Source organism: Lontra canadensis, unplaced genomic scaffold, assembly GCF_010015895.1.
Source record: "Lontra canadensis isolate GAN:19392208 unplaced genomic scaffold, GSC_riverotter_1.0 scaffold150, whole genome shotgun sequence".
Taxonomy (NCBI): Eukaryota; Metazoa; Chordata; class Mammalia; order Carnivora; family Mustelidae; genus Lontra; species Lontra canadensis.
Genome location: NW_022631144.1, coordinates 2,396,146 through 2,415,394, shown reverse-complemented (window position 1 = coordinate 2,415,394; position 19,249 = coordinate 2,396,146). Strand labels below are relative to the sequence as shown.

Here is a 19,249-nt window from a genome sequence, read left to right as displayed (position 1 = left end):
CCCCGCTTTGCCCTTTCCTAGCTTCGGCAAAATTGTGTGTGTTTTTGTGAATTTTTAGAGTTTGCCTTCGCATTGTGGCAAACAACGGCTAACTTTGCCTCGAGTTTAACGAGACTGGATATTTCCCATTCAGAAGTGAGTAAAAGAACACCTGTCTTCAGAAGGAGAAGGGGGGAAAAATCCCCTTTGTGGGGGCTGAAACATTATCCTAATGTTATATTCATAGCCATAAATGACTTGCTACACTTTCTTTGCATACCTTATCTGGAAACTTGCAAAGGAGCTAAATTAAAAGAAAAAGAAATGGGGGGGGGGACCTCCAGCTCTGGTCCTCCAAATGAGAAGATAAAAATAAAAGCAGGCATCACAAAGGCATTACTTCCCTCAAGTAAGCTCTAAATTGGCCCACTGCTGGCAGAAAGTCCGATTATTTATGGCGATGAGGAATTTACTGATTTTTTTTTCCCCTTAATTACGCTCATCTCTTTGAAAGGGACTGAAGCTTCAATGTGCATTCTATAGAGGGTCATTTAGCAAAATGACATCAGACGCTGTGGCGTGCTCCGTGCATCGCGGCTTTAAAAAATGATTATTCTGTGCCACTAAATGGTATAGATGTACCAACACAGACTAGATTTTTAACTCTGGAAGACGTGCTGGCTCTCCGTTCTTTGTTGGGTTTTGTAAGATGCATTTTGCGCTAGGCTTTCCGCTTGGCTGGAGACACGCAAACTGAATCTGCAAGTAATGCAGGCGGCGAGCTAGGAGCTGGCGAGAGAGGGGGTAGGATTCTGATCACGTCCTTGCTAACTGACAAGAAGCAAGCCAGCCAAAAACCCACCAATTTCTTTTTGAATCTTGGTAATTGGGTACTTTTACACGCAGCTCACGCTATTCGGATAGAGTCACAAGCTTAGATAGGCCAGTGTCTCAAAGCGACCACACATTTCTAAGGCTTTCATTCATTTAAATCTAACTCCTTCTGCAAGGAATTCATATCATACGTGTCCTTTACTTAAAATCAACATGGAAAGTGTGTGGAGTGGGGCAAAGGAAGAGAAAATGTGTGCCTAGGAGTGAAGGAAGAACACACCCACCACTGGGAGAACGGCGGGCGGTGGGGAGGGGGATGCTACCACCCCCATGCCCAGGCTCCAGTACTACCAGCCTTCCATCCACCCCTAATGTCCATGATCCCATCCAGCCTTTCCAGTTTCACAAAAAGAAATCCCAAATTGGGGTAAGGGTTAGAAAGTAAGGTGAGGACCCTCTCTTTCCAGTTCACTTTCCAGGGGATTTTAAAAATGCACAATCAACCCATCAAAAGACATCACAGCCATTATAAGTACCTGTTCTTGAGGTGTGTGTGCTTGCAGCATAAAAAGGGAAGAAAGCGGTCTTTGCTTATGCAAGTCTTTCCCCCTGCATTCATCATAGAGTCACCTCGGGTAGGACTGGTCATAGCACTTATCTTTGTCATTTCTGCCCCTTGGCATGTTTTATACCACCCTCTTGTCCACCACCCACTCCTTCCCTTTGGCATTTCGAAAATAACTTGGACAGGGACAGTGGAGTCAAGGAAGACTTGGAGGCAGCTGATTATTTTCATTTGTAAAAAAAGAAAAAAGTTTTATTACGAAACTAGTTTGTATAAAACAGGGTTATACACGTTTCTTGTAAGTTTGTAATAAAACAGTAAGAAAAAAAAAAGGCAGTGATAGAAATTTCCCAAAGGGCAACCTATCAAAACCAACTGGCTGCCACACTTTACGTTTGGACAGTAGCTGCATAAACTTTGTTCTTTTTGAACAGTATTTAATAACATCATTAATACATTAACAAAGTTTCTATAAAGTAAGACACATTGGTGCTGAAGTTCATCTGGTGGCCTTTTGATCTCACCTGTGAGGAGAGTTCTTTACAAAACCACATAGGGGGAATGGCAGTTGTAACGTGAACTACACATCTAAAATATGCAGAGGTAATAGCATTACATGTTAAAGTATCAAGATATACACATTTTAAACCATTTGTACAAAACTCTATAAATTTTTTCTCTCTTTCTCTCTTATGTACAAAAATATCTTAATATATCCCCAAACTGGTTAGGATAGATACAAATAGATTTTTCTTATAATAAAAAAATTCACAAAAGATTGGAAGCATTCTATGACGAAAATGGTAGAAAAGATGGTGTGAGGAAATGGGATTTAGGGAGTCCCCCCACCCCCACCCCAGGAGGATCTGAGTTTCAAAGGACTGAGTAGAGCATGATTTCACTGCAGACAAATGTCCACAGCTTACTGGGATGGGGGATACTGAGATGAAAGACACTAACCCATTTCTACAGGGCTAAGAACTGCGCTTTCAGAGAGGGCAGGGAGGTGAAGGCACCCTAGCAAGTGCTTTCAGTTCTGCCTGTTACTGGTGGGTGGGAGTTTCTGTAGGGCTGTGCTGCTCCCTTCTGCCAGGAGCCCACTGCTTATGCACACAAGCTGCATTCTGGGCTTTGACTCAGGTTCTAGTCACCCTTCATAGCTCCGTTAATGACTGGAGTGCAAAGACACAGTTCTGAGCGTATCCCCGCCTTGCAAGAGCCTTGCTTCTCAGGCATGCATGGCTTAGTTGGTCTTGGGGTTGGTTGCCTGATTTTATTTTGTTTCATTTTTCTTTCCTTCTTCTCTTCTTCTTTTTTTCTTTTTTTCTCCCTTCAAGATCGCTGACAAAGCACTAAAGATGCAGGTTGTGCGGTCACCCTATAACTTAAGAAGAAGGGAAGAGGTTAGTGTGAACTTGGAGGATGGCGGCGGGGGAAGGTGAAGGTTTGGAAAAGGATCTGTCAGGTAGAGCATCTCTTTTGACAGGTCGGGGTACTCGAGTCTCCGGCAGCCCTCCACCTCACTCCACCCTCAGTCCTTGGAGAACTAGGGAAAGCCACTCCCAGGGGCCAATACTGAAACAAACCAAGCAGCATTTGAAGTCGACAAACTTTAACAATTTTTTTTTAAATCAGCAGCCAATCTCCCCCCACCCCCAATCTCCGTGGAGACAGTCTCCGTCCTCCAGACACTAAGACGGAGGAAAAAGAAGGAAGGTAAGAAAATCATTCTGTTCGCTCCCAAATGCGACCTACCTGCTTCCAAAGTCCGTTCGCATCAGGGCCTGACCAGGCCGAGCCCTTCAGAACCAGTTGGTGAAGTCGAGCAGCTCTTGTTCCTCGGGGCTGAGTGGGTCGTAAGAGCCCTCGTCTGACGAGTAGGAGGAGACCGGCGAGCCGGCCATGGAGTTCAAGTCGTTGGAGTAGTTGGGGGAGATGGTGGGCGACAGGACGCCAGCCTGGAAGGCGGCGCTCACCGCGTCGTGCTCGTCCAGCAGCTGCTGCAGTGCGCGTATGTACTCGACCGCGGAGCGCAGCGTCTCCACCTTGCTCATCTTCTTGTTGGCGGCGCCGTTGGGGACGTGTTCCCGAAGGGTGGCAAAGCCCAGGTTGACCAGCTTGACGCGGTTGCGCTCGCGCTCGTTGCGGCGCGCCACGGCGGCCGGCTGCTGCTGCGGCAGGCTGTAGCCAAAGCCGCTGAAGTTGAGCCGGCGTTTGCAGCGCATCAGTTCGGGCGAGGACGAGCGCTGTCGCTTGACTTGCTTGGACGCTGACTTGTGACCGCCCCCTGAGGGCTGGCCGTCGGCCGCCGGGCTCAGATGCGGCGCGGGCTGCTGCTGCTGCTGCTGCTGCTGCGCGCTCTGCGCCGCCGCCGCCGCTGCCGCCGCCGCCGCCGCCGCCGCCGTGGCAAAGAAGCAGGCTGCGGGCGGCAGGAAGGGCTGCTGGGGCTGCGGCTGGGGCTGCTGGCCGGCGCCGCCGCTCTCCATCTTGGCAGAGCTCTCCATGCGCAGCGGCCGCCAAGGAGTCGCAGAATGGGAGCAAGCGGGGACGCGAGGTGCGGACGCGCGAGGCGACGCAGACAGGACTTGGGCGCACGAACAGAGAGGGAAAGAAGGGGAGAGAGGAAGAGGGAGGCCGGAGGGAAGTTAAAAAAAAAAAAAAAAATTCCCCGGGAGACTTCTTAGGGTGGGAGCAAAGAAGGTGCAAAAGCTTTTCCTCCTCCCTCCACTCCACCTCCTCCCCTCCCCTCCTCCCTTCGCGGGGTTGGCTTCAGGAGACTCGCGTGGCGCTCGCGTGTGAGGCTGCCGCTAGCGCCTTCTTGTTTAAAAAAAAAAAAAAAAGCCGAAGAAGCAAAAGTCAGTGGTGAGCACCGTCTGTTGAGCCTCCCGTTCTTCGCCCCCTATGACTGCGCTCTCTTGCGCCGGGCCTCGGTCTCTCCAGCCGTGGCTCAGGCTGTTTTTTTATTATTTTGTTAACTCCCTTTCTTTCTTATTTCCTTCTTTCACTCGCCCTCCCTGGCCGGTCCCCTGTCGGTGCGCCTTCCACGTTCCCTGGCCAGAAGTGAGAGAGTGCTGGGCGGCCGGAGTGCGGCCGCCTTTTCAATGGGACACCCAGCCCCACGCGCAGCCCTGGCCCCGCCTCGCCCCCCACTCCCCGCTGCTACAGCGAGCGGCTGCAGCCCCCACTCCCCCCCTCCTACCTCCTCCTCCCACCCACTCCCTAAACTCTCCCTCCTCTTCTCCTCTTCCCCCCCGCCCGGTCCCTGCGCCCGCTCCTTGCAAACTCTCCATTCAGTGGGGTTTGTTGTTGCAGTGCGTGCGCCTGGCGCGTGCCGGACTCCCGGCTGAATAAACAGGCGGCGCGCTCAGGGCGGGCTGCAGCCGGGGGCGGCTCTAGAAAGGGGGGGCCAGCGTCCCTGGAGGGGCCAGTAGCCCTGGGAATTGGGGGTGTATGGGTGGAAAGGTTTGGGGGTGAAGTGCCTCGGGATTCTCCTGACAACTGGAGCAGAGCACAGAGAAGGGTTTGAGCAGACAAGTGCCACGGGTGGTGGGCAGGTTGGGGAGAATGGGGCTCTATTTTTCCTGCTTTCATCTCCCATCCACTGTCATTCTCTTGGGAGTCTTTGCTGTTTGGGGGAGCTGAAGCAATTTGCAATTGAAGTTTAGAAAGATGGGGAGAACTCCGTGGGAATTACTGGACTGTTAAGTAAATAAAATTGCGGTTAAGACTGGGTCCCAACGCATCCTCTCGCTAGCTCTGTGGCCCCTTGGTAAGTGGCAACCGCTCCGAGCCTCAGTTTCCTCATCTGTAGCAACAGAAGTTTGGATTAGATGGTCTCCAACGTCCCATCCAGGTGACAAACTAGGATCTGGTTCCCACAACTGAGTAAATGTGGAGGGGACCAACAAGACCAGAGGTGTTCTCTTTGGGGGTGGTTGTGATCGGTGCTATACGTAGGGGTATGGCAGCGATTTCCGCCCTCCCCCCTCATGACCTCGGTTGCCTGTAGCATCGCCCCCCTTCCCAAAGGATTGTTTCCGGACTCGGCTGGGGGATGGATAAAGAGGGGAGTACTCTTGGGGTATTCTCAGGGTGGGTCTGAGGAAAGAGATGGGGGTAGAGGTTGAGGGACCAGAGGAGCTTCTCTGGTTGTTCCACGCCGCCGCAGGCACCTCGGCGGCCTTGGCGCAGCCTCCATCTCGCCCCAGGCGTGTGCCCGGCGGGCCGGTGGCAGGCGACTGGGAGCGGAGCCCGGCGGGGCCGCGTGCTGGCGCGGCGAGGGAGGGGGAGGCGCTTACAGCGGTGGCTCGGCCGCTTGGACAGCGCCCACCCAGGCGCCCTTCCTGGGCTTTGGTCCTGGCGCTCTCTGGTATGGCCGGGTCCAGCTTTGGGGCGCCTTGGGACGGGGCTCTGCGGAGAATGCGGACCCAGCCACCGGTCCCATCTCGGCACCGCTCTAGTGGAGGCAGGGGAAGAAGTGTGGGGCGCGTCTCAGGTCGAGTCTCCCTAGACAGAAGGAAGAGGACAATCATCCGTGGATTTGTCCGGTAGAGACAGACAGTTTTGATCAGAGACCAGCAAGCAGGGCTGATTGTGGGGGAATTATCCAAAGAATTGCTTCTCATTGGACTTCCTTTGTGGAGAACGGTCTTTCTAAAGGATCTGTGGGGGTGACCCAAGGAGCCGCCTTTGGTATGTGTGACTGGCTTGGAGTGTTACCAGAACAATAGCGGTGGTGATGGGCAGTGAAGACGGATGGCTCCGGAGAAGCACCTCTCTTCTCTGCCTCAGTTTCCTCTTCGAAAACGTGTGGGTTTGGGAAGCATCGGAGGGAGCCGTGACCAACAGAGACCAGTTCTGTGAACCTCCTTCCCCACACAGTAACCTGTGACTTCACCCCACAGGACTGCTGGACTCGGTGGGGTTTACACCTCTGTCCTCTCCTCCCACCCCCACCCCACCCCAGGAAAGGAGTTGAGAGGACTCCAGGATCACTTTTGTCTTCCCTTCCGGGAAGTATAGGAAGTTGTGGGGCCTAAAACTGAGCCACACCGCCGCTTTCGTCGGTGGAAGCCGCAGACCACCTGGAGAATAGCGGTTACTCAGGCACTCCTCCCCACGCACGAGCCCCAGCTGTGAGCCCCGGGTGCTGGCCGCTAGGAGGCGTCTCGGAAAAGCCTCCTGGGCCCTATCCACTCCTTTTTAGCAAAACGCGGGGAGTCGCCAACACCGACCCATCTGACTGCTTTTTCTTTCCAAGGCGGATTCAAGCGCCCTTCCATTCAGACTCTAACATTCCACATTTGACCAAGGTCTATAATCCTGGTTTGCACTGTAACCTTGAACAAGCTCCTCTTCCTCGACGGCCCTCAGTTGCTCCATCTGTGCAGGAGCGGCTACACCAGCTCATTTCGAGATGGGGCTGCGAGTGCGGAAAATCTGCCAACAGCCAGCACGCGTTCTCAGTTTCCTTTTCGGGTGCGGACTTCACGCGTTATGGAGATCCTAATGATCAGGGACTTCAAGGGCAGAGCCTACTCCCAACCCCCACCCCACACACGCCAGAAAATGGGCACCCAAATAGAAGCTCCAGCTAGTGAAGCCATGCATTGTAGTGGCCATATGCGTTCCTCTCCGCCCAGGAGAAAAAAGACTGCGGGCACTGGGATCCTTCCGGCCCTAGAACATGTGTCCTTATTCTCCCTGCTCCAGTCCAGAACCAAATCCCATCCTCACCCTCCCTACTCCAGCGTCCTCAGCCTGCTTCTTAAGGGCTTTGCAAAATCTCAAAGAACTCAGGCGTTCCCTTCTGCCTATTTGAGTAAACTCAAAGGATGCTCCTCACCATAGCCCTAACCCACCAAGCCCTAACCCTTCCTCTCCATCTTCTCCAACCAAAAGGTAGAGTGGTTTAGTATTGTTTTTTAGGGGCTTGGCCTCTGTCTTTGGAGACTGTGCCCTACCAAAGTGAGTTTCCCACTGAAATTGCCTTTCGGGTGGTGTCACCAGTTTGGAACAAAGGACTGAAGCTTAAGAGCCCCTGAGAATCTTGCCTCTGACCCTGGGGCCTAGATGATATCACACACACACACACACACACACACACACACACACCTCTGAGAGAACTGCCATGCACTGTCCTAGGCCCGGGGAACCCTAGACCTTGCACTGAGAGGTGAAGCAAATGGACTTGATTTGATATCCAATTTCCATTGCCTAACAGCTGTGACATGAAGCAAATAGCTTATATTCTGAGTCTTGGTTTCCTCATCTGTACCATGCCCATAGTTGTAGTACGACCTCCAAGTGTTTTGAGGTTTCAGCAAGATGGATATGGAGCGCTCTGGGGCAGGTCTAAGATCGGAAGGAATTGATGAGAACAGCCTTTCTAAAACTATGAGAAAGTCACTGTTCATATAGCCCACCCAGGAAGGGGCTTGTAGGAGGATGCGGGCTCTAAGTTTACTGGAACCACACTGTGATAATCATTTGCAGCCATTGTCCAGCAGTTGGAGATCCACTGTCACCCTGTCCCGCAGTCCCAGCACCTGGAAGTGGGTAATTTCTGTCATTTTGGAGAAGTGGTGGTATGGTCAAAAATCAAGGAGATAGAGATAGGACCCAAGATTTTAACATAAAACAGAAGCAAGTGAGTTCAGATACAGACATGCTTCAAGGCCTGCACATGAACGGATTTAATAGAGCCATTGGCCCTTACCCCTAGCCTTCTGTGCCTCCCTTGCCAACCAAGGGCCCTGCCTCTAAGCAAGTCCCCTGGGCTTTACTTGACTAGGACACTCAAAATGTCATTTATCTAGATGTGGAGGGAGAAGAAAATGCACAAAAGGAGCGTTTAATACCTTCATCCATAAATGGAGTAGTGACATTTTCTTTGCTTATCTGTCAATGCTGTCAGGAGAATTAAATCTGATGTTGTTCGTGAATTCACTTTGTAAATCCCTCCACACATGTCAGGGATCGCCATTCTTGTGATAAGGTGGCCATACGCTGACCTCCTTTGGTGTGTATTACCCAGAATATAGACAATCCCAGAAAAATGCGAAGGTTTCTCTTTCTCTTCAAAAACGGTAAAAACCCTTCCTTACCTTCTCTAGCATCTCAGGCCCCTCTTCTATGCTAGGGAATCCTGGAAGAGTACCTTACCTTAGATGAAACCTTGAATATATTCAGCTCCTGTACCTGTGTGGGGAGACAGCTTTCCTAGTGATGCAGGGGGATCTGCCCCCCCCAGGGCATTTGAGGTCCTGATGCCCCAAGTCTGCCACCTTCATTTCCACTCACAGTTGAAGGCCAGGCCTGTGCCACCTTTGTTCACACACTATCCTCAAACACCAGAGTTGTGCATCTTCTCTCTGTAGAAAGGAGTTCAGCCATATCTTTCTTAAAAGGCTCCATCTGTGCTTTTTTCTTTTGGAAGGAGGGGAATTAACATTAAAAGTGAAGCTTGATTTTCCATCCAACAGATCATTTGGTAAAATTATATTTACGGTGAATCCTGAACAAAGAGCAAAGAAAGTACAAAGATGAACACAGGCCTCCGATTCTTGATTTGGAGACAAGACTTTTAGTGCAACCTTTAATTTGAGTGAGCGCTAAGCATCAGAAGCCTCGATGCCTCAAGAAAAGTGAGTATACAGGGTGTTCATAGCAGATACTTGGTTTCCAGTAGCTGGAACACAGGGCCGCTGGCCTGGGGTAGACACTGCTCTAAGTCTGTACTTGACACTGTCCTATCCAGGAAAAAGGAAAAGTTTCTGACTGTTTAATCTATTGTCTCCAAGCTCAGCTTTCCCAAGGTAACCCCAGAAACTGCTGCTGCCTAGCCTGAGTTGGGTCTGACCAGCCCGGATTGGCCTGGGAAAAGGGGTTGGGTGTGGGGAGAGGCAGAACAGCATAAACCATGGATTTGGCTTGCCTGCTTGGTCACAGCAGCCAGGCCTGCACCTGCATTAAGGAATCCAGGCTTCAAACAAATCTATTTGCTTTTTCAATAAGCCTTAAAAAAAAAAAAGCTGGAAAAACAAAACAAAAAAAGCACAAACTATTATTTTATTGTGGCTTTTTGGTTGGGGAGGGGAGATTCGGGTAGGGTGAGGGAGTAATTTGCAGCCACTCTCACAAGTCCTTTTGAAGTTCTCCAAATAAGGAGAAGTAACGCTGCTAAGTCTTTATTTTTTTCTAAAGCCCCATTTACATTATGATTAAATACCTTCCTGGGCTAAGCATAAAGAAAGTCGTTAATCTATATAGCTCTCCAAAGAATCAATACATTCTAAACTTTTGTAGGATTTGTTACACTCTATTTTGTTACAGTAGGCCAGCTCCTCTAGGTCTAGGCACATGGCTCTCCTTCCCTCCCCCCTTCCACCTCCTCCAAGAATGAAAATAAAGTAAAGGTCTTTCACGGTAAACAAAACCAGCTGATTCTTCACAGAGACCCCATGAATAGCTGGAGAAGAAAAAAAAAAAACTTACAATAAATGGTGCATTTTTTTCTCTGCTGGGTATAGTATTCAAGGATCAGGGCAGTATTCAAACAGAGGTCCATTTTTTGCTCAGCAAGAGAGTTTAGAAAAGAAGCGTGGGGTCCATTCAGAGCTTTTCCCCCTTCACAATCACAGGGTTCTATGAAACCTATATTCCATGCCTTGTCGGAGTGTTTCTGGGGACCAATTATTGCTTTGTTGCACGGCTTCTTTGCTGAATCTTTGAGCAGCAAGAAAAAGCGCTCTCGAGTCTACCCTTATTTTGACCATTTCAGTCATTACTCAGTGTAATAATTAATATGACAACTGGACGCTTGAGTTTGTATAGAAACACCTCAGCTACAGGAGCGAGCGTGCAGTGGGTGGTAACGAGCCACACATCAGCCAGAGAAGCCACACACACAAAAAAAGGAATGAATGGCCAAAGAGAAAGAGAAGGAATAAAGATAAAATAGTTGGCACAACGCAGAGGAACATAAAACAGACTCGAATGGAGAGTGGGAGGGGGAAGGGGGGACAATTAGAAGGGGAGGGGGAAAAACACCCTACAGAGGTTAACTTATTTTGAAACTGTTTTCTGAATAAAACCTTGGACGGGAGTGACCGGCTTTCAGCCGCTCCTGTTTCCCCCAGCATTTATGAACTCTCTCGGAAGGAGGCGGGGGTGCAGTGGGAGGAAAGGCAGGCTCCCCCAAGCTTTAGGTTCCTCCAGAACAGGGACCCAAAGTACCACCCCTCCCAAGTTCCAGCTCCTTGTATGGCTTCCATTTTTGCAAAAGTGCAAAAATCCTTTTTCCTTCCTTCAACTTCAGTCTTTGGAACTGGCAATACAGAAGATCGGGAACAAAGTGTAGACGACTCTCTGGGTCTGGGGTGAATTTTGGGGAGAGGGTCTTTCTGATGCACCCCAACAACTCCGCAACGTCGCCTCGGGGAACAGCGCCCTGTGGGGCTCCTGGCGGAGAGGATCGCACCCTGGGAACTCAGGGCTAGACTGGGCGCTGCGCCCCAGCCCCGCGCTGTGCCCGCCTCTACGGGTCCCCTGCAAGCGCGCCCCAGGGTTGCGACCTGCTCCGTGACGGCATAATAAATAATTAGAGGGTTTAAGCACGTTAGCCACAGCTCATGCTAATGAGCCAGATAAGGACTCGTGCTAACCCAAACTGACAGTTTGCATATAGGAGGGGGAAAAAAGTCCTGCTATTTCCCCCCAACTTGATTGCTCCTTCTCAAATTCATACGCCTTCAGCCACCTTCCCCCTTTCCTCTCCCTATCCTCTCTTCCTATCCCCCCACTTCCCACCACACACACAACACGCACTCCACCACCCCCTTTTGACCCTTCCTCTGTCTTTCACCCTCCCTAGCCCACTATGGTGTCACAAAATTCCCGGGTGCTGGGGCTGATATTTGACATGTGAGGAAAGTTCCCTCCCAGGCGCGTCCTGGCCGATCTCAGCCCCGAGCTGAAACGGTTTCTGCGCTTTTCTTTACACAGTGTGAAACGCATCAGGACTCCCATGCGCTGAGAACGACTTTGAAGGTCAGGGGCCTTTCAGAGCTCTGGGGTCCCTGAACGCGCTTGGGTACTCCCTGCGCTCAACAGGGTAACGGGAGCTACGGGCTGGGGCGAAGGACGCAAGCGCCCCGGGTTCTGGAGTTCCCTAAGCGCTCCTGCCGCCTCCGGAAAGCAGGGGCAGTTTGCCGAAGTGACTGAGGTCAGTCGTGTGTCCCCATTGTGTGGCCACGTGTCCTGTGTCCATCATCACCTCCCAAAGTCCAAGCTCAGCCCGACTCCTTGCGGCGCTGCCCGGGAATGCTCTGGCCTATAAATCAGCCGGGCGGCTGTGAGCCATCTCCACCTCCCATGCCGACCTGGACGACTGCCCCAAGGGCCAAGTGGAAAGTTTGCTCACGTAAGGTTAGGAAGGAAGCCACAGCCAGGGCTCGCTTTCTGCTAGGAAAACAGGGCCCAGGTGGCCCGTTAACTCTTTCCTTCTTCTCCTTAACGCTTTCCTTCTTCCACACTTTCCTAGGCCTGGTATTTGCAGGGTCTTTATTGGGAGGAGGGGTGTGCAGGGGGATGAAGAGGGTAATTTCTGATACATGGATATTTATTGGCATGGAACCTTAAAGAACAGCAACAAAAGCAAAATTAAATGAGTTAGTATTTGTAAAATGCTGAAGACAGTGCCTGGGACACAGTGGATAGTGTACATGCATTTGTTAAAAAGTGCACGCATACTGGGTGCCTGGGTGGCTTAAGCCTCTGCCTTCGGCTCAGGTCATGATCTCAGGGTCCGCATGGGGCTCTCTGCTCAGCGGGGAGCCTGCTTCCCCCTCTCTCTCTGCCTGCCTCTCTGCCTACTTGTGATCTCTGTCTGTCAAATAAATTTTTAAAAAAATCTTTAAAAAGTGCAAGCATCCTGAATACATAACAGGAGGTATATGCTATTCATCTAACATGTTAGAAAATGCCACTGGGATCCAAAAATGTTCAAGGTTGTTATGCTCATTGATTCATGAAATAACTACAGAGCATAGTTAGAAATAAGACAATAATTGCCTTCAATAAGCTTGTAGTTTAGCAGGCAGAAGAGGAGGTGTGTAAGAAAGGAAGACCATCAAAACCACAGTGGGACCATGACGGAGAGCCCTCTGCCTCAAGCTCCATTAGTCTGGACTCTCACCCTGCCTCATCCACCAGGTTACCCCCAAGGAAATACACAGTGTTACAAAGGGTGGAATTGTTATATACACACATCCTAACGCCATCCAGCTCCTCCTCCCCAACTAAACAGTCATCTGGAGCTTCTACCAAGTGGTGAGGAGACACCAGCAAACGAAACACATGGACACCTGTAGTGTTAGGTACAGTGAAAAAGCAAGCTACTTGAAGTCAATAGACAAATTCCAGGTTCTGAAACTTTCTAGCTCTGTGTCCTCAGACAAATTGCTCATCCTCTTCCTAGATTGTCCTTCCTCTACAAAATGAGACACTACAAAGGTACCTCAGCTCCAGCTCTGACTATATAGACAATACAGGCATCATCATGTGAGCCTCTAGTGGCAAGGGCTCCCCTCTTTGAGCAGACCAACTTCTTTTTCAGTTTTTTATGGGAAGAGCCTCAGGGAACATATGACCTCATTCACAAATTTATACTGTGGACCACTGCTGGTACCAGGATTAGGCTCCTGAGGCCAGGGAAAGATGTGGGCCATTGGCTCACCAGGGTTCGGGTGTGAAGGGAAGAAACGCACCACTCTCACCGACAGTTTTGTTTGGGAAACAGGATTCTCCTTTACTTGGCCTGAGAAGTTTTTGGTCAGGGATTTGGGTCCTGGGAAATCTCCTAGTCCTCCCTTGCGGGTTGTGTGAGTCGCTCGCCACCTGCCGGTTATTTCTAAAACTGCAGGGAGAACTGCATGAAAATCTTGCCATTGGATTCCTTCTTTAGGAGTCCATTCTATTAATTGTACAATTACAAATCTTGTACAATTCATTTCGACCATAGAGGGCTGTGTTCCTTGTATCGTGTCCCCACAATACCCACATTAGATATATATGAGGTGCCTGTTAATTTTCAGATTCTGAAGCTTCATCTCAGGCACATCAAGGCATAATCAGGGCCCATCGTCTTTTTTTTTTTTTTTTTTTAAGAGAGAGAGAAAGATAGCACAAGCAGGGGGAGGGGCAGAGGGAGAGGGAGAAGCAGACTCCTCGCTGAGTGTGGAGCCATGAGGGTCCATATCAGGATTCTGAGTTCATGACCTGAGCTGAAGTCAGACACTTAAGCAACTGAGCCACCCAGGTACTCCCAATATTCCTTACTGACAAGCTATAGAGTAAGCATTTTGTACTATGAAGACGGAGGACTAATACTCTAGAGGTATTCTAGTTGATAAGATCAGTATCCATTATTCAGAACTGTGAATAACGAATCTCCCCATAGATACACTTTCTTTGCATAAAGGGACATCCTAGTGACTTCTGAAGTGGGTGGAGAGGATTGGTAAGTTATTACAGAGATAGTCTTTGATGTTGTGTATGAAGAATGGTCAGAAACTTTCAGTCTAGATAAAAGGACCATGGGAACAACCCACCCAGCATGGAGCCTTTTGCTTCCTTGACTTTTGAGACTCCAGCAAACTTAACCTCCACTCCCCTTTGGCCACTCCCTTTTTTTTTTTTTTTTTAATTAAGTGAGTTTTTTTTTTTTTTAAGATTTTATTTATTTATTTAACAGAAACAGGGAGAGAGAGAGATCACAAGAAGGCAGAGAGGCAGCCTGAGAGGGGGGAAGCAGGCTCCCTGCAGAGCAGAGAGCCCGATATGGGGCTTGATCTCAGGACCCTGAGATCATGACCCCAGTCGAAGGCAGAGGCTTAACCCACTGAGCCACCCAGGCACCCCTGGCCACTCCTTTTGAGACTACATTTTGGGCTTTGTCTACACCCAGAATAGCTCCATCTTGGAAATCATAGCTTTCCATTCTCCACTCTGATTCCTTCTCATCCCCATTTTTGCTGGACGTCTCTCCAACCTCCTTTCTCAAGTTCTATTTCTTCCTATTCTGGTCTCTCCCAAATTCAGCCTGGAAAATGCGATTGATTAATTCCTAAACCTGTAACATAAAATGCTTATCTTCCCATCCTTAAAAACAGCCAAACCATTCCTTGATCTTATGACTGCCTTCACCTCTCAGTCAGATTTTTTAGAACAGTAGTCTATATCAACTCACAGTCTAAGATTTGTCCCTACTGGAGTTCCTCACTGCGAAGGTTAATTTTACATGCCAAATTGACTGAGCCATGGGTTACCCAGCTATCTGGTTAAACAGTATACTGAGTGTGTCTCTGAGGGTGTGCTGAGCAAAATTAACATTTGAATTGGTGGATTAAGTAGATTGCTCTCCCAATGTGGGTGGGCATCATCCAAGCCATCTTTGGCCAGAATAGACCTAAAAGGATGAGTAAGGGAGAGATCTCTCTCTCTCTCTCTCTCTCTTTTTCTCTTTCTCTCCCTGATTATCTTCAAGCTGGGACATTGGTCTTCTTCTGTCTTCAGACTTGGACTGGAACTTACACCATTAGTTTTACTAGTTCTTAAGCCTTTGGACTCAGACTAGAGCTACACCATCTGTTCTCCTGGGGCTCCAGCTTGTTGACTGCCGTTTTGGGGACTTTTCAGTCTTTGTAACCATGCGATCAATTCTTTATACTCTCTCTCATTATCTATCTATCTATGGGTACAAATATAGATACAGACATAGATACAGATATCTCCTATTGATTCTGATTCTCTGAAGAATACACATTAATACAACCACCGGTATTCTGCTTTGCTAAATGTAGTAGTTACTCAGGTCCTGCACTTGGCCCTGATTTCTCACCTCTTCTTGATGTTCTCTCCTCCTCTGGCTACCATGATTCTTATCCCTTGGGTGATTTTTTCTCAGTACTAGTTTTTAGTTTTCCACTTAGTTTCCATTTAGTTTTAGTTTTTAGTTTTCCACCATAAAGTTTCCCAATGACACACGTTGTCTATAGGTCTTAGCTTCCATGTCTTTTGCTTATGACTCTTAAATTCTTATTTCTACCCTGGACCTCTCTGTGGATCTCAAACTGTGTGACCAGCATCACTACCGGGGGCTCCACTGGTATAGCCAGTGCGACATGTTTGAAAATGGGCTCATCATTCTGACTCCCTCAAATCTTTACCTCCTTTTTGCCCTGTAATTCAGGGCTGGGCATCATCTACTCATGCACTGAAAACACAATCATGGGAGTTGTCCTACACTCTCACTGCTCTCCCACACCCCCTCCACTGCTGCTGAGTCTTACCTATACACAACATACATCTTAATTATATTAATATATTAATTATATTTATTAAATATAATAGATAGATAATAGATACCATTTCCCTCCTGTCTATTGCTAATATCATTGCCCTATTTCAGTAGTATTCCAATTGGTCATTCTGCTTCCAGTTTAATCTCCCTCAAATACATTCTTCTCACTGCCCCCAGAACAATCTAAGTAGATGACATAGTCAAATGTAAAAAAGACACAAGAGTGTAAAGAAATGGTATTTTTATATCCCAGGCAAAGTAATTTTTTCAAAGTGTAATGTACCCTATTGCTCCTCTATTCAAATCTTTAAATAGCTTCCCAATTTTCTTAGGACAAGAATCCACTGCTCTTGATGCTCCATAATAGTAAGGATTCTGCTTTGCCTTCCTTTGCATGCCCAGCATGGTATCTAGAACAAGGCAGGTGCTCAATAAATGCTTATTGATGGAATGAATGGACTTGGTATAAGATGTATGCACATCTGTGATACAGAGAGTGGCATGCAATGTATTCCATAAAAAATTTAAAGAACTCAGAAAAACTATCCCCCTCCTTTGGTGCATCTGTCCATTCACTTACTAGTTGTCATAGGCTCCCGAAGATCAGCAAGACCTTTCTATGTGAGTATCTTCTTAACCTCAAGAAAGCAATCAGATCATCTCTCCAAGGAATACATAACCTGGTATGTAGCAAGTACCTAATCAGGATTAAAGTGTAGTTGACATTGATGGTATCAAATAATGAGGGTTGTTAACTTGTCAGAACTCTTCATGTTGTTTCCACAAATGTGTGAGAAGGAGCATGATGGGAGGAACAGGAGATATGCGCTAAGGGATTGGGTTGGACTGGTTGGGCATGGTAGGTGGGGCTATGGGAAGCCTTGAATGACAGACCAATGGTCTGAGTGTTACAGTCTGAGAGATTTTTTTTTTTAAGATTTTATTTATTTATTTGACAGAGAGAGACACAACAAGAGAGGAAACACAAGCAGGGGAAGTGGGAGAGGAGAAGCAGGCTTCCTGCTGAGCAGGGAGCCTAAAACAGGGCTAGATCCCAGGATGCTGGGATCATGACATGAGCCAAAGGCATATGCTTAACGACTGAGCCATGCAGGCACCACTGGTCTGAGAGACATTTAAACAAGAGAGTGACATCATTATGTCCACAGGAGAATTCTGGAACTAAGGAATAGGGGTTGGTAGGGACAGACTCTGATTAGATCAATCCCCTTTCCTAACATCTCTTTTTGTGATCTGTATTAGCATGCACACTACCATTCATCCGTTCTCTCAACAGACACGAGAATGTAAACCCCAAGAGGGCAGGGACTATGTCTGTTCCATTTATTAGTGACTTCCAGTATCCAGAACAGGGCCTGACACATAACAGGAGCTGAATAAATATGATTTGCAAAAACATTTATTGAATATCAGCTATATGCCAAGTATGTAGTATGCTCCAGGATGCGAAAATTAAAAAAAAAAAAAAAAGACTCAGTTCCTGTGTTTGGAGGGTTCACACGATATCCCTTTCGTAAGAGGGCAAGGAAAAAGGCTATTCAGGGAAGCAATAAAAGAGGAGGAGTCCCAAGCTGTTTGAAGTCATCAAAGGTTTCATTAAAAACAACTCATGAACACTAGATTAGTTGGTGAAGATTTCATGCTCTTCCTATGTGAGGCTCAGGCTGTTCTTTCTACCTAGGGCATCTCACCTCACCTTTCTGCTTGGGTAATACCTTCCTTTCCTAACTGTCATCATGGACCCTGGACATAGCAGGGCACCTCCTCTGCTCTCCCATAGCTCCAGCCCTGACCCAGCTTACCCCTTACCTGCTGTTACTACTTGTTTCATTGTCTATTCTCTCATTGGACTTTAAGTTGGATTCAGGCAGGATATTTTTCCTGTCTTAACCACATAAGTCCTATGTGGGGCAGATTCAAATTTTGGGACCCTGAAGCTTATAAAATTTTGGGGTTCTATTTAGGAAAAAGATATATGGTTACAAATATTATATAGAAAAATGAATGTATCTTTAAAGCAGAAATACAAATTATATATGATTTAAAGCTAGCAAAATGAGACACATTTCAGATAAATTAACATATTTTTATAAATTAAGTGTCAGATAAACTTCTGTAACTAACGTCTATATTTTTTGGTGTGCACTCTTTGATCATCTTGTCTTTAGAGTGAATTAAAAGGTAAATCTTTTTTTCTGCAGTATATGATTAAAATTTGTTCTTCAGTATTGATAGTTTGGATGCTGAAAGCATAGCACTTCACACACAAGTTTGTAGAACCACTGTATATTTCTGCCATTTAATACAAGAATTCTGATACATTTCTTTGACAGAATTCTTTTTTTTTAAGATTTTTATTTATTTATTTATTTGACAGACAGATCACAAGTAGGCAGAGAGGCAAGCAGAGAGAGAGAGGAGGAAGCAGGCTCTCTGCTGAGCAGAGAGCCCGATGCGGGACTTGATCCCAGGACCCTGAGATCATGACCTGAGCCAAAGGCAGAGGCTTTAACCCACCAAGCCACCAGGATCTCCTCTTTGACAGAATTCTTATCAAAAAAGGAAAAAATGTTGTGTTAATCGTTTTTCATACTTTTTTGTCAAGTATATTCCTAACAAGGAAAGAAATTCTGTTTTCTTTAATGACAGAGATTGCCTAGGCATATAATATTTTTTCTCCAGCTGTATTGAGGTATGATTGACAAATAAAAATTATGTATATTAAAGATATACAACTGGATGCTTGAATATTCATATCACTTCAGTCAAGTTAATTAACATACTCATCACTTCACATAGTGACCACTTACTTTTTCTTCTTTTTTTTCTGTGTGTGTGTGTGTGTGTGTAGTAATAACAGTTAAGATACACCCTTTTAGTAAATTGGGCAGCTATGTGTAGAAGAATGAAACTCAACGATTCTCTTACACCATACACAAAGATAAACTCGAAATGGATAAAAGACCTCAACTGAGGCAGGAATCCATCAGAATCCTAGAGGAGAGCATAGGCAGTAACCTCTTCGACATCGGCCACAGCAACTCTCCAAAGGCAAAGGAAACAAAAGTGAAAATGAACTTTTGGGACTTCATCAAGATCAAAAGCTTCTGCACAGCAAAGGAAATAGTCAACAAAACAAAGAGGCAACCCACTGAATGGGAGAAGATATTCGTAAATGACACTACAGACAAAGAGCTAATATCCAAGATCCATAAAGAACTTCTCAAACTCAAGTCACACAAAACAGATAATCACATCAAAAAATGGGCAGAAGACATGAACAGACATTTCTCCAAAGAAGACATACAAATGGCTAACAGACACCTGAAAAGATGTTCATCATCACTAGCCATCAGGGAGATTCAAATTAAAACCACATTGAGATACTGCCTTATACTAGTTAGAATGGCTAAAATTAGCAAGACAGTAAACTACATGTGTTGGAGAGGATGTGGAGAAAGGGGAACCCTCTTACACTGTTGGTGGGA

General features: G+C 47.3%; 1 protein-coding gene and 1 long non-coding RNA gene across 3 annotated transcripts; one reads left to right on the top strand and one right to left on the bottom strand.

Annotated features, from left to right (window-relative positions):
• Positions 1-1,602: 1,602 nt before the first annotated feature.
• On the bottom strand, positions 1,603-4,212 carry ASCL1 (achaete-scute family bHLH transcription factor 1). 2 transcript variants are annotated; one of them, XM_032844316.1, is made up of 2 exons: positions 3,134-4,212; positions 1,603-2,756 (listed from the first exon to the last, which is right to left on the bottom strand). In XM_032844316.1, exon 1 carries the CDS (start codon positions 3,880-3,882, stop codon positions 3,181-3,183), a length of 702 nt encoding a protein of 233 aa, XP_032700207.1. In that variant the 5' UTR covers positions 3,883-4,212; the 3' UTR covers positions 1,603-2,756; positions 3,134-3,180. The 2 variants fall into 2 exon arrangements, with proteins under 2 accessions (XP_032700207.1, XP_032700206.1); XM_032844315.1 differs by having other exon boundaries at positions 2,699-2,762.
• Positions 4,213-8,902: 4,690 nt separating this feature from the next.
• LOC116859203 lies at positions 8,903-18,634 on the top strand. Its single transcript, XR_004381108.1, has 3 exons — positions 8,903-9,024; positions 11,384-11,603; positions 18,613-18,634. It is a non-coding gene; the product is annotated as an uncharacterized LOC116859203 (long non-coding RNA).
• The last annotated feature ends 615 nt before the right edge of the window (positions 18,635-19,249 follow it).